At 34.9% G+C, this 15,966-nt stretch overlaps 1 protein-coding gene across 1 annotated transcript; it reads right to left on the reverse strand.

Annotated features, from left to right (window-relative positions):
* Positions 1-951: 951 nt before the first annotated feature.
* On the reverse strand, positions 952-8,909 carry LOC127848233 (sushi, von Willebrand factor type A, EGF and pentraxin domain-containing protein 1-like). Its single transcript, XM_052380568.1, has 7 exons — positions 8,555-8,909; positions 8,051-8,230; positions 3,963-4,142; positions 3,214-3,327; positions 2,636-2,881; positions 2,072-2,275; positions 952-1,731 (listed from the first exon to the last, which is right to left on the reverse strand). Exons 1-7 carry the CDS (start codon positions 8,907-8,909, stop codon positions 1,562-1,564), a joined length of 1,449 nt encoding a protein of 482 aa, XP_052236528.1. The 3' UTR covers positions 952-1,561.
* Positions 8,910-15,966: the final 7,057 nt, after the last annotated feature.

A 15,966-nucleotide genomic window follows, 5' to 3' on the forward strand; every position in this document is an offset into this window, starting at 1 on the left:
AGCCATTATGAGAAAAGCTACCGAAATAGTATTGTGTCATGATAAGAAGAAAATCGTTTAATACTCTAACCACACGTGTGTGACGTTTGTGTCCGTGTTCACGAGTGCGTGACAAATATTTTCTTTATTTAGTAAATAGACACAGGGACGGTAAACATATTAAATATTATCCAGTATAAACGCGATCACATTGCGAGATGTACCAAAACACGTTTTATAAACGTTAAAATCAGAGTCTGCAATAAACTTTTAAAGTAAATAAATAATAGCGCTTCGTTGGATAAAAGATGAACACGTGTTAAACTTTAAGCATTATTTAATTTTAAATTACACTTCTTGCACTTAAAGACAATTGACAATATTAAACTTCATGTTTGCAATTAACGAAGAATATCTTTGTAAAGATTTTGTTAATTAATATCTGGCGGGATCAACCCTTTAGATGTTCAGAAAAACATCCGCGCTTTTAATCACAATTCTTTGATATTTTACAATTATTTTCAACAACAAAAACTAACAAAAATAAATGGCGAAACTCTTTAAATATATATTTTTCTTGTTTATTAAATTCGGTTTTCAAATATCAAGCCGCGCTATGGCTTAGTTCACGACATGTATGTAACTGTCTTAATATCTTTAAAATGTATAAACAAGAAAAGTAACATAATTCATCACAGTCAAAAGACTATCAAATATGAGAAAAAGTGGGGCGTCGAGCATTTGTAGGCGTGCTCAGGTTCATGTGGCGTGATTTATTTAAGCCGTTCCAAAATACAACCTGAATTAGTGACATCAGTGTTGACCGTTCAACGACCATGTCATGGCTTTGTCAATTGTGGGCGTAGAAGTAATTGTAATAACAACATATTTTGTAGAAAAAAGGAACACTTTTATTTACAATAATATATTAAGAAAGAAACATATAATAATAACATATACACATCTTTACGATTTGGTCACTTATACAGGTTTTGTCGTGTAATTGCTCATTCCCTTTCAAGATGTACTCTTTTGGTGCGAGCTTGGTTTATGTCTTTTGAACTTCTCAATCTATACTCGTGTATGTCTAATTATTCCTAAATACAATCAATTAAGCACAGCGGTCATTTTTAATAACGTATGCTGCGTTTAACGTTTAAGCATATTAAGTCATACAACTCATGCATAAAATAAATTTGCTTTATTTACAGCAAACACAGCAAACAAAGTATTCATTAAAACAAATGTTCAAAGCATCAATTGATTACTCATAAAGATAATTTGTCAGATATTATTTGATACACTGTTAGTAACTGATGGTGTATGGGATATACAAAGTACTGAGGATGTATATCCCATACACCATCAGTTAATTACTGTGTAACGATTATATCTCAACCGACTACTCGATTACTCGGGAAGTATGGAAATTACTCGGGGTATATGGATATACACCATAGACACGTTACCGTTCTGAGCCAATAGGATTAGGTCATTTTTGTAGGAGGTGAGATATGATCTTTTATGCGACATAATACAATATTCTGACACATTTCCGATTGTGACAAACTCCGCATAGTGTTCAACATACAATATTCACGTTTTTTGGCAAACACTTTTCCGGATAGTTCTGACAAAGAGAATAGAATGCCGTGTTATTCAGTTCGGTTATATAGGTGGTCCCTATATTATATGTGTCCGTCTCGTTGTGGCAGCCCTCAAAGGTATGCCCGTTGTTTTCAAAGGCAATATCTAGAACGACAAATAAACGGTAATAATCTATTTGGAAATGTCTTTAAAACACACACACACACATATATATATATATATATATATATATATATATATATATATATATATATATATATATATATATATATATATATATATATATATATATATATATATATATATATATATATATATATATACCAAATAATATCTTGTTTTAAATTGTTTAAATAATTAGAACAAATTAATAAAAACAAACGCGATGTAAACGTTTCTAATAACAAACTAGAACGAAATCTAACATTTGTCGACACTTAATTATATGAATAAAAAAACTTATCATTAATATAATAAAGTAAACCTGAAAGAATGCAACTGCCAACTGTCGCAAAAGGAAGCCAGTTTCCACTGGCCCCGCAAACAAACGCTGTGTCTTTCGATAGTCCGACTGGGTAAGTGTAGTTAGTGAGGCAATAATACTTGCAGATGTTCGTGTATTCTGTTTCCCAGCCATTGCATACTAAGACACCGTTGGAAATCGAGGGCAGTTGTTTGCAAGGGTGAGCTGCATATACAATAAATATGTCAATTATATTAGTTAGAATTATCACACACTTAATTGCTATTGATATTTTTACGCTGAACTATAAAGGCACATAAGCACATGTTTGTTTTTTCAAGATTACAGCAGTCAGAACTTGTTGCATCAAATCTATAAACGCTGCTTCATTTTGTTTTAAGTTATATTAAATGTAAAAAGGATTGGATGTCGATACATTGACAAAAGAGACTTATTAAAAGATATTTCGGTGAGAGAACAAATAAGTATAAAACAAATTAAAGATATATTCAAATGACAGCCAATATTAATTCATAGGATGAAATGCAAAGTATGACCGTTTTGCAATTGATAAAAACAACGCACGTTTGATGCGGATATTGAAAGTGCATTCAGCCGTCAAACCATTCGAAGATTTCACAGCCGCATACTGCACTGTGTGCACACCCCATGGAAACTCGAAGGAGTTGCTCCGGTAGTTGCTGGTGACAACAACTTCAAATCCATGCGGATCAAGAAAGACTGGGACTCCCCATGTTTGAACGCTTGTCATATTTGACACGAACACTTCTCGATCGGCTTCGCAACCCTGCATTACAGGGGGTTGTATATCTGTGCAATTAATGACACATCATATGCATAAACAGTTAAATAAATGTACATTTTGTAGCTTAAGCATGTTTATTATCAGTTAAATTTGCAGTTTAAACAAATGTTAGTTTGTGTTGTGTGGTTTACAATTTCATGTTTTGAAATTCCAAATAGTCATTCTTAAATAAAAATTACCACCTTCTGAAACATCTTAAATCAACCTGTCTATTTGTGAAGAAGAGTGTTAATCTTTGGTAATTGACCTCTTTTAAACTACCAAACAATTACTTGAACCAGCATAGTACAGTGAGATCTCCGTCATACGCATATGTTATAAAGATTAAGCATTTTACCTATTTCGCAGTTCTTTCCAGTCCACCCGGTTTCACAAATGCATTCATAGTCACCAAGCATGTTTACACAGGTGCTGTTGTTTTGACAGGGGGTCCTACTACATGACTCTGCATCTGAAATATCACAGTCCTTCATACAAACCTAAATTGAAAACAGATTATCAAATCGACTCCATTATTAGAACCGCTGTGATGACCGTTTTTATTCACGAGTTATTCTACACAGATGACTTATTTAAATTTGAAGATAGTTCAAAAGTATTGTTCTGGTTATGATCAGTACTAAGTGCATGATTTATACAAATATGACCATAAATGTTGACATGTCGGTGTTCTATATTGTTGACCAGACTGGTAAATTATGGTAATGATAAAACTCCTGACACATGATCAGGAGAAATGTTTTTGTTAACATAGCTTGTTTTTATTAAACATAAGCGACCATTTGGCTATACTCAATAATACATACAACACTACAACTCTAAGCATGAACAATAATTTAAGATGGGGTCACCGCACTCTATATGTTAAATACACATCAAGATATGTGCGTATATCTTTTGTGTATACCACGGTTTAAGATTTAATATGTTCTAAGTATAGCCCACCAGGTCATTTGATTGAAAGATTTTTTTGGATTGTTTGGTCTTTCACGTTAAAAGATCAGCACATATGGTTTGAAAATAAAACACATTTACTTAAAAAACATAAATCCTTAAAAATATCATAAAACGATATAATTTCCTTACACAAACACTGTGGCAGTTCTCCTGACCAAACTCCATAGTTCGTGCATGTGCGTTTTGCCGAGGTCTGTTCGGTCATGTTGTATCCTTGGTAACACCTGTACTCAACATGGCTTCCGTACTCGAAGTTGCTCCCGGTAAAATTCCCGTAGGAAATCTCACTAGGCCGTCCACATGTAACAACTAAAATGAGATCAATAGGCAATGGTCCTAAAATTATATCAAGTGCAAACGCATCAACTGCGAAATGAGTCGCAATTAAAACGACGGAATTAATTTTCTTAACAACATTAAACCACAAACAAACAATATGCTTCACGGGATATCAATACATTCAAATTATTCCTGCACAATTTGAAAATCATTTAATACATTTTTACTTTATTTTATTCAAATATAGAGACTCTTTTTTAGAGAGTAAATGTACGATTTGTTAAATCAACACATAACATCGTTGACTATGTAAACACTCCAGACAATCATAATCAAAGCGCTGAAGGCACTGAAGATGTTCGCTATTGCATAATTTAACACGCAATTCATTTTTCAAAATCAATCGCAAGTTTGAAATGAACACACGCCATTCAACTTAAAAAAGTGTGTGTCATAGCGCACGGGTCGAGTTTTGTGTGCACTTTTTATCATCCTTATTATTTCATAGAAATAACTAAGACAAAATAAAAACAGCATGCTTTTTTGGAAGTTCTGAAAGCAAAGAAAGTATGATGAAAATGGTAATGAGAACTTAATATAAAGAAAATTTGCAGTCACCATCATATTAAAGGAATATTTTTTCTAATATCAAATGACTATCTCACCAAGAATATAAATTCATAATGAAAGTTCCGTGTACAAAACTTTTTATTTTTGACACCATATACAAATTCAAAATATACAATAATCTTCGTATCTTGTATATGGAGGAATAAAAGTATATAAACATTGCTGTTTATGCTTTACTTGTTACCCGAGCAGTTCACACGGTGTCAACAACGCTACCATAAACATAGGTATAGAGCACTAATGCGCTTTTAGGCGAAGCTGTTTCAGTTTTCATCTTAGTGACTTTAACATAACGCCAACAGACACGCATGAATATTTTCTAATATTTAATAAGCTGATTCGAGATACAACCTCTGAATTTTTGCTACATCACTGCGTATGTGCTCAATTCAAAGGATGTAGCACTGTTCAGTGTAAGAAATTCCGGACTACTCTCTGTATGCTCAAACGACACAAATTGTGGCCCTGTTACAATTACGCGTTACAATCCATCTCGCAGAATTTCAATTTCGCCTCCAAGATGAGAAAACAATCATTAGCGAAATAGTATAGTGTCACGATAAGAGAAAATCGTTTAATTATCATACCACAATGTTTGCCGTACTTGGTCAGCACGTCTGGAAATCATTCCTTAATGCGTCGATAGGCTGCCATTATTAACAAGTTTGCTATTTTGAATTCAATTTTGTATCAAAAAGCATTGTTTTTAAATGTGGGATTTTCAATTCGCAATGAGATTTGTAATGACCCTTGTCATGCGAAAATGGGTCTTATTCCATATGCGCCCTTCATATAAATAGCCCACTCAGCTATCCCTCCTTCTGGTAAGGAGAAACATAACATATTGAGTGATTTTAAAGCGAACAGCGTCGCCTATGGCCTGACTGCGCAAGAGCACTTGTTGGGTTAAACAAACGCTTGCCGAAACGCATAAGACCCATTTTCGCATGACGGCGCTATTGACGTGTGATTTAAATGTGACGAAAGAAAACTGCGTTTAAATCAAATATAAATATACGATATATTTCGATAATGAAGAAAGATACTCATAACAAGGCATATGAGGACACATATGAAGTGCTCTCCCGTAGTATATTTTTTATTTACTCACACTAATGTGTGGTTTGACAATGCTAACACACATTTCATGCGGTGAATATGCAGCTTACAAGTGAAAAACACAACACAATAGTTTAACTTTTGTTTAATTGTATTCAATTATTTAGAAAAGTAAATTGCTAACTTTATTTCAAAGTCGGCGTATACGCCGACTACATTTTTAAAAGACATGTATTGTTATAAATATATTTTATATAATATATTTAGTTGTTTTCGGTTTTAGCGATTATAAAGCATTTTCGAGGTTGCCTATAGTATGCCTGAGTAATTGATGAACTCATATCCAACTGTCAATGTATTGAGAACTGTGAATATAAACAAGCTAACCCTTCTACTAAGCTTCTACTATTGCGTTGCTAGCACCCGTAAATACAAAAGATCGCCGCTATGTGTTGAGAACCAAGAACGCTTTCCAGAAATACCCGATGTAGTAGCTTCAACGAGGTTATGAAACAGGTCATTCGTATTATTATTATAAATTGTTTGTTATATTCGGGTTAAGCGATTATGATTTTTTTTTAGTCTATCGTATCGCTGAAGTTATTGTTGAACTTATGTTCAACGTTTTATAAATTGAGAATATAAATAAGCGTCAACTTTTTCCCAAATCTCTCAATTTACGACCTGTACTACGTCATTGAGTTGTATGTGAGAGCGTAACCTATTGCGTTGTTATCGCCCGTAAACTTTCCTTTGTTTATCGACAGGCGCATCTATTAATAGCCTCATATCATGAATGCCAAAACACCCGCGAAAAAGAACCACGTGACCAAATAGGACGCTAAACGCAAATACCATGCGACTACGACTTTTAATTATGTAAGAACGCTCCGCAATTCCTCTGAAGCCGGGGCCTTGTGATTGCTTTTACGTAAAGAATTGACCTCTAACTGAAGTAAGCAAAGGAAACGCAGCACCTAATTGACCCATTCCTTCTATGTGCGAAGGCAGATTGAATTTTACTAATGTATGGTTTGCCTATTATAACACACATTATAATGCGGTAAATATGCGACTAAAAGTAAAAAACACTATAATTAAACTTTTGTTTTTAATTAGGTTATTTAGAAACCAAAATTCCAAACCTTATTTCAAAACAGCAAGACTACATTTTTTAGAGAATATTCTTGTTATATTTAAATGTTTTTTAACAGTTTCAGCGATAATGAATCATTTTTATGTTGTCTATCGTATCCCGGTAATAATTGTTGAACTCGTGGTCAACGTGTTATTAATTGAGACCCGTGAATATAAACAAGCGTAACCTTATACTAGTGCGTAATTCTCACCCGGACTCCCCTTTGTTTATCGCCAGCCTCAGATTTATGAATGAGATGAGCGAAAATACTACGTCACGCAGACGCAGCAGAAAGTGGACTATTTTAATCATTCATAAACAATCTCCTCCGCGACACGTGCAATACGATCATTGTTTTTTTTATTCTTTTCTATAAAACACCATTCGAAACTATTGCATTTAACACGATATTAATATAATGTTTCCATTGTGAATAAACATAATTGGAGAACTCAAACCTCTTGCATAAATTATACAACTCTTTCTTCGCGCGTAGTGTAAGCGGGAATTGGGCTAATCATACCCAGGCCGTATCGACCTGAATTTTACATCAAGCACATTAGACGGTCGCTAAAGCGCCCATCTAAAAACAAAAAAATGCACGTGGTATAGTAAACATTGATAAACGCAGAGTACTAAGTGCATGATTTATACAAATATGACCATAAATGTTGACATGTCAGTGTTCTAAGCGTTTACAAATTGTTGACCAGACTGGTAAATTATGGTTATGATAAAACTCCAGACACATGATCAGGAGAAATGTTTTTGTTAACATAGCTTGTTTTTATTAAACATAAGCGACTATTTGGCTATACTCAATAATACATACAACACTACAACTCTAAGCATGAACAATAATTTAAGATGCGGTCACCGCACTCTATATGTTAAATACACATCAAAATATGTGCGTATATCTTTTGTATATACCACGGTTTTAGATTTAATATGTTCTAAGTATAGCCCACCAGGTCATTTGATTGAAAGATTTTTTGGATTGTTTGGTCTTTAACGTTAATCGATCAGCACATATGGTTTGAAAATAAAACACATTTACTTAAAAAACATAAATCCTTAAAAATACCATAAAACGATATAATTTCCTTACACAAACACTGTGGCAGTTCTCCTGACCAAACTCCATAGTTCGTGCATGTGCGTTTTGCCGAGGTCTGTTCGGTCATGTTGTATCCTTGGTAACACCTGTACTCAACATGGCTTCCGTACTCGAAGTTGCTCCCGGTAAAACTCCCGTAGGAAATCTCACTAGGCCGTCCACATGTAACAACTAAAATGAGATCAATAGGCAATGGTCCTAAAATTATATCAAGTGCAAACGCATCAACTGCGAAATGAGTCGCAATTAAAACGACGGAATTAATTTTCTTAACAACATTAAACCACAAACAAACAATATGCTTCACGGGATATCAATACATTCAAATTATTCCTGCACAATTTGAAAATCATTTAATACATTTTTACTTTATTTTATTCAAATATAGAGACTCTATTTTAGAGAGTAAATGTACGATTTGTTAAATAAACACATAACATCGTTGACTATGTAAACACTCCAGACAATCAAATGTTGACTTTATAATAAACTTACTTGTTTCGCAACACGTTCCAGTGGTCCCATCCCTGCAATTGCAGAAGGTCTCATTTGTACTGTATTCAACATACGTTCCGCTGTTGAAACACGTTTTGCCACAAGATTCGGAGTCCAAACAGTCGTTAGAGTTACAAAGACAACGTCCCGAGGTGAAACATCCTCGTGCCTCATTAACCCGTTCCCTCTGTCTGTAGCCACCACCACAGGTTGCTGTACATGATGACCATGGACTCCACTCGCCCCAGTGGCAACTGGAACCTTTACACAGCCACCCCTCCGCACCTGTGGCAAAAATAAAACCGAGCGATGCGGCGCGAATGAGCAGTAATGTTAACAGGGCCGCGAGTTGCATAGTTTCTGTTCAATTTGTAGAATGATATGCAGAGAGAGGATATCGTGAAGTAGAAGGCTAACTAGGAAGTATTTAGACATTGAAGGTACGATATGGGCTTAATTACAACACCTACTTCCACGAATACGGCTGGGATTGAACAAATTTTCAAACACGTCAGAATTAAAAAGAAGCCGCAATCTGAATGGTTAAACACGAGGCCAATCAAAGCTCATCACGTTTATGTTTCCAACATGTTCGACGCGATCTGCCACTCTCTCACATTGACATGAGATTGACACCTAAAATATGTATTAAAAGGTTTCAACCGCATCCGACATTCATTTGAGGTTTTAAGACTTCGGCTTTATGTTGGCAATGCTTAAAGCTTTATTGTATTGTGGTTTTATTGTAGGGGCCTGCTCACAAAATGGGGTATGCAGTGTTTAAGTTCTTAGCGAAATAATAAATACACATCGATTAAGAATGTCGGTTCGGGTATTTAATTCGAAAAAATCACATAAAAACAAAAAATGCACGTGGTATAGTAAACGTTGATAAACGCAGGTACTATGATATTAAACGAGAATGAGGATAAAAAATAAAGATTTCCGATTATCGATTTAATCTAGCGATTTATATAAAGTGTATTGGATTTTTATGTTGCATTTGTAGATGGCCCCCAGTTATCCCGTGGAAGGACCGCGCAATTGCAAAATCGGGAAAGGTGTAGCGGTGATTGATTGTGATGGAGATAAACAGATCCTAGACGAAATACCTGTTGGAGTGACGTGTATGTTAAAGCATGGAAATCAAACTTTCCGATTCACATGTAGTGAAAAATTAGGTGCGTTTCGTCACATTGAATATTTACTCCTTATGACTTGATAATGATCTTTTGTATTTAAACAAAAGTGTGTTGTTTTTTTTCATAAAAATTTACAGATACTTTATTTAGTTGGATAGTTCGCTGTCTTTCGGCAATAAACTGTTTGTGATTTTTATATTTAGCTTTGCTTTTTATTGTTTTATTACAGTTTATATATTAAGTTGGTTAGCCCACTTGGACTTACGACTATATTCGATAATTCTGTAGTTTACGCAATCGTTCGACTACTTGCCCGACATAAGGATTGTTCTTTATGTGTACGGTATGATGCAGTATGGCCCCGACCTTCACTTATATACGAGGTAAATAAACTTCACAAACAAAAATAACAGTGTATTTCAGATCGTCACAAACGCTTTGTTGGTGGTTTGTTGGGAGATTATGTTGGAGGTTTGGTGGGAGATTATGTTGGAGGTTTGGTGGGAGATTATGTTGGAGACAAGGTAGAAGACGCTGTTGGACGCGATGCAGGCGCTTTAGCAGGCGCTGCTGTCAGATGGTTTATGGGAGATACTGGTGGTGCTATTGCTTATATCGTCTGCATCATTTTCTGAGAAGGTAAATTGTTTCTTCATTCATCTTATTCTGTATTCTTGATTATTACGAATTAGAATTAATAAATTAAAAAAAATATGCATATTACGTATTCACAAAAAAACATCTCACGGTTTAAAAAAAGAGTGAATCTGTTACTCAAAAGTTATCATAAGTTATAATTCAGCAACTGTCGTTTAACATAAGCAAGTCACATTTAGCGAAACGAAATATTGTTTATATGACATAAAGGTACGCGCAACATCCTTCCTTACAACCTAAATCGCATTGCTTTGTTTGTTCATTTTGGTGAGCTATCGTAAACGCAGACGACATCATTTTCCCCGTGAAGTATTTTTATTTTTACTCAGTGTGCAATAATTTATATATTGGGGCATTAATCCGACACAAAACACATGTCGCGTGCTTGATTATGAAAGAACACAATTTATCTAAAAACTGTGATGATATGCGTTAAAAGCGTAAGATGTTTCTCTGTTGTATTAATAGTAACCCAATGCGTTTCTCACTAGTGCAAGTTATTTTAAATATAAGTACACTTACTGGTCCACCATATCAATTAAGATGCAATTACACCACTATGTATCATATTCATCATTTGATCCCATCCTTTTCCAAACAATTAACAACGGGTCACAGCACTTGAACAGTTAATCATACGACTATAAATTATGTAAATATTTTCAGAGCAAGAGCCTCCAAACACACCTCCATGGGTCGTAACGCCTGGAATAGTTAATTCCCTGATTTACATCCCTAAAGGCAGCACAAACGCGTCTGTAAGTTGGACTCCGCCCACATTCCATGACAAGGAAGACGGTGGCAATGTTCGGTAATATTTTATTGAATGATGGTAGGGTAATTTAGAAAATCCAAATTCGTGTATTAAGTTACTAGATTTTGCCGCAGATTTACCAAAATAGACGTAGAGATCCACCAATTAGAACCTATTTGTACCAGTATACCATGCATGGGTTTTGGTAACATTTTTGGGGATCTTTTGGTCTAGCGTGCAGGTGCATCCACCGACCTATACAAACGGTGGGCGATACACCGAAGGGACCCACACTGTGCATTTCGTGGGATATGACACAAAAGGATACAGTGCTTATACGAGCATAACGTTCAAAGTCCAAGGTAAGTTTGTTGCAAAATAGGATGCAATATTTAAATATTTTACCCGGAAGTTTTCTCTGTGCGTTATTCAATAGCTGTGATATAAGAACGGTAAATATAAGCGGAGCCTAAAATGCCTAACAAAAAGCAAACTCGGGTTTAGTTTAAATTCAAACGCTTGCCACCAAAAAAAGGCAAAGAAAACATGCGCATTCGAATAAGATCTCGAGCCAGATGTTAAATTGGAAGCGACGCATACGTAAAGCAGGTGACGTTTTAAAAACTGAGGATAGTTGCGATAAGTTAGTATGATAAAGGACATCAACAATATTCGCAAAAGCATGCTACAGTATTAATATTTATTGTCAGAGTAAGTTCTGAAATCGGATAATTTGAAATATGTAAAAGAATGTCTTATTAAGTCAAGGTGTTTTTTCTGTATCAATATCTCGCCTGGTAAAACATCTCAGTTATGTGAACATCATGGTTTTTAATTGGTTTTTAAAAACCAAGTAACGGTTACTTATACAGTTAGATTTCATTGTAAAGCATTGCAAAATCCAAGAAATTAGTAATAATATACAGCTTCTCTAAAACATAACATATTTAAGTAAAATATTATAGAATATATGTCCAATTATGATTTAAATAACAGTATTTGACTTGTTGCAGCAATTCGTTGTGTGCCGTTTTCACAACCTGAGAATGGCGTGTTGAAATGCAACAACGTAGATATCGTAGAAGGAACAATTTGTGAAGTGAACTGCTATGAGGGTTACGACATTCGTAGCGAGGAACGCGAAATAGAATGCGTTCGCCAGGGTGCGAACGGGCAACCGTCAAAGACAACAACGGATTGTAAACGTAAGTTTATTTCATTGATTGATTGTTTGACAGCTTGCTGGACTTGCTGATTGATTAGTGAATTAATCGCTTATTAATGTGATTTTGAATGTAAAGCTAAAAACGAGTTATATTATATTACGATTAACTTAAAAATGACATGCGAACAATTATATATTAATGTGAATGTTATATATATGAATATATATATCTATAAGATTTATTTCAATTCTTCTGAATTTTATTGAAGGAAATTTACCTTTAGAATGTATTGATTCATTTTATGTTCTCGTTGCAATATATCAGTTTTTGTTATGTTTAAAGCCATTAAATGCAGCGATGCACCAACAGTATCGCACGGAAAACTGAGTGGCGCTGACGGCCAGCGGATTTTCACAGGAGTGTACGACGCCGTGTGTGACCAGGGTTATTATGCCAAAACATCGGGCAGCGCAACTTGCAACGAACATGGAGAGTGGACAAAGGTTCCAGAATGTCACGGTATGATGATTAGTTTAATATTAATTATTATATTTTATATGATAACAATAATAATAATAATAATAATAATAATAATAATAATAATAATAATAATAATAATTAGTAGTCGTAGTAGTAGAAGAATTATTAGTAGTAATATTAGTATTTGTATTAGTAGTAGTAGTAGTAGTAGTAGTAGTAGTAGTAGTAGTAGTAGTAGTAGTAGTAGTAGTAGTAGTAGTAGTAGTATGATAATCAGTGACAATTCAAGTTCAAAGGTCATGATTTCTTCTGTGTGCTCTGTAATTTTTTAATACCTGTGAGGATGTTAATATCACCACAGATTATTATTACCCTTGACCAGAAGATCGGTCGGGTACATATGCCATGCTCTTGGGTTGGAGTGCAACGTCACAATTAGCGGCCAAATTCATGACTGATGGTTGTTGCTTTTAATATCTCGGAGGATGGTTATATTACTTCGTATTATTGTTTTCAATGACCCGATGGTGTGTCGCTTATAATTAGGTTCGCTCATCGGTCCAATTCCATGGTAACAATTCAATGTCAAAGGTTATGAACTTGATTAACATTTCTATAACTTTTTCTTTCTTGAAGGATTTTAATATCATTTTGGATTATTACTTCTTATGACCAGCGAATGTGTCACGTACAAGTCTGGTGTTCTTAGGTGAAAGATGAACGTCAAAATTCAAGGTCAAAGCTCATTAACGTACATTTACGCATTTTTTACTTTAATGATTAACTTTTGTCAAGTTGTTGCAGTAGTATGAGTAGTGCTGGTAGTAGAGTAGTAGCAGTAGTAGCAGTAGTAGAAGTAGTAGTAGTAGGTAGTAGTAGTAGTAGTAGTAGAAGTAGTAGTTGTAGTAGTAGTAGTGGTAGTAGTAGTAGTAGTAGTAGTAGTAGTAGTAGTAGTAGTAGTAGTAGTAGTAGTAGTAGTAGTAGTAGTAGTAGTAGTAGTAGTAGTAGTAGTAATACAAGTAGTAGTAGTAGTAGTAGTAGTAGTAGTTGTTGTTGTAGTAGTAGTGTTAGTAGTAGTAGTACTACTACTAGTAGTAGTAGTAGTAGTTGTTGTTGTAATAGTAGTAGTAGTAGTAATAGTAGTAGTAGTAGTAGTAGTAGTAGTAGTAGTAGTAGTAGTAGTAGTAGTAGTAGTAGTAGTAGTAGTAGTAGTAGAAGTAGTAGTAGTAGCAGAAGTAGCAGTAGTAATAGTAGTAGTATTAGTAGTAGCAGTGGTAGTAGAAGTAGTAGTAGTAGTAGTTGTTGTTGTTGTTGTTGTTGTAGTAGTAGTAGTAGTAGTAGAAGTAGTAGTAGTAGTAGTAGTAGTAGTAGTAGAAGTAGTAGTAATAGTAGTAGTAGTAGTAGTAGTAGTAGTAGTAGTAGTAGTAGTAGTAGTAGTAGTAGTAGTAGTAGTAGTAGTAGTAGTAGTAGTAGTAGTAGTAGTTGTTGTTGTTGTTGTTGTTGTAGGAAGTATTTGGAACGAAAGATGGAGACATCGATGGATCTAGTTATGCATTAATGAAATAATGATGCTTTCATGTTATGAGCTGAGTCCTGGATGATCTGAAAGGGTATACGTGGATTAGATGGATTGTCAAGGAACAGAGATTGTCGTTAATAATGCCTGTTTTATCCGTCCAACATCCATATATACACATGTATCCATGTTATCTCTCTCTATATATAGATATCCAATTATGCATCAGTCCTTAAATCAAGCCGTTTCCATCCATCAACAACGTAGCCCATATATCCATCCAGCCATGCATTAGACTCAATTGAAAGGACAAACACGAAGCATTTTTGTTTAATTTGTAGATGTTGAAGGACCATCATTTCTCGACTCTGAATGCCCCGACGATATTGTGCTACCGATTGATGCTGGCAACAACACAGCCATGGTTGACTGGGCCGTACCGAAGGGGACTGATAATTCGGGAGAGGCTCCAGTGATAACCGAGGAGAGTGGATATGTCCCGCCTATGCGGTTTGGTGCTGGCTTTCACCACGTGAAATATACGATCAAAGACAAAACCGGAAATATTGGTTCGAGCTGTATTTTTCACGTAACAATTGAATGTAAGTATTGTAATGAAAGAATTTTTCTTCTTTTAAAATGTGTGTTTTATGTCAGATACATCATATAAAAATGTTATTAAATATGTGTTTAGATTTTAATAAATATCATCCTTACCAAATGCCTGTTCTATATAGGACAAAACATACTGTAAAAAAGAAACACCTTACTTCGTTTCAGCCATAAGTTGTGAGCCACCACTTCTGAACCCAGGAACTACTCGAGAAGACCGTATGGTGTACACATGCCCCTCCCTCTACACTGTTGGATCAACGTGTGCTCTTTCATGCAAGAACGGATATCCAAGAGCGGGAACCGACACAATTCAGTGCGACTTTGACTTAAACGGCGACCCAAACTGGAAGTGGGCAGGATTCAAACCATTTTGCCAGGGTGACTTTGCAACAAAATAATATTTGATTAAATTGCACTAATCTCTAAGTCTATTACATGTGAACAAGCTCTGATTTTTTAGGTTATTGTGATGTTTGTTTTGAACGTAAATTTAACACGCAATCATTTCTGTGCGATTTGTTTCAATGAATATGTTAACCTAAAAATATAATATTTTATACTTTAATAATTATTTTTTCAATACTATATGCATTTCACATCTATTACTCATTATGTGTAAACGTTTGTGTTACAGAAACGAATTGCACGGACCTTTCTCCGCCAGGGAATGGTGCCATTTCTTGTGCTCAATGGACGCTTGGTCAGACGTGTCAAATGCAGTGTCAAAAAGGGTGGGACATTCCGTACCAATCGACCGGGGTGTTTACGTGTAGCACATCGAATGGAATATGGCTCCCACAGCCCAGTCTTGGACAAGAATTAGTGCCCGACTGTTCAAGGGAAATAAGTAAGGATAACTAAAATGATAACTGCCCACGTCCATATCTGCAAAATGAAACGTCCATTTGCAATGCTGTTGGTACCGGTATATCAAATATGCAGATTGTCAAATTATATTTGACAAATTATTCGGCTTCATTATGTATTTACATATTGGCGTAGACTCTTTTTTCTAATGCAAAACAACGTATACATGATCTTTAAAAGTTTATAAAAACACACTTTTTAAAAACATGTCAAAT

The sequence above is a fragment of the Dreissena polymorpha genome, chromosome 10 (genome assembly GCF_020536995.1).
Source record: "Dreissena polymorpha isolate Duluth1 chromosome 10, UMN_Dpol_1.0, whole genome shotgun sequence".
NCBI classification, from domain to species: domain Eukaryota; kingdom Metazoa; phylum Mollusca; class Bivalvia; order Myida; family Dreissenidae; genus Dreissena; species Dreissena polymorpha.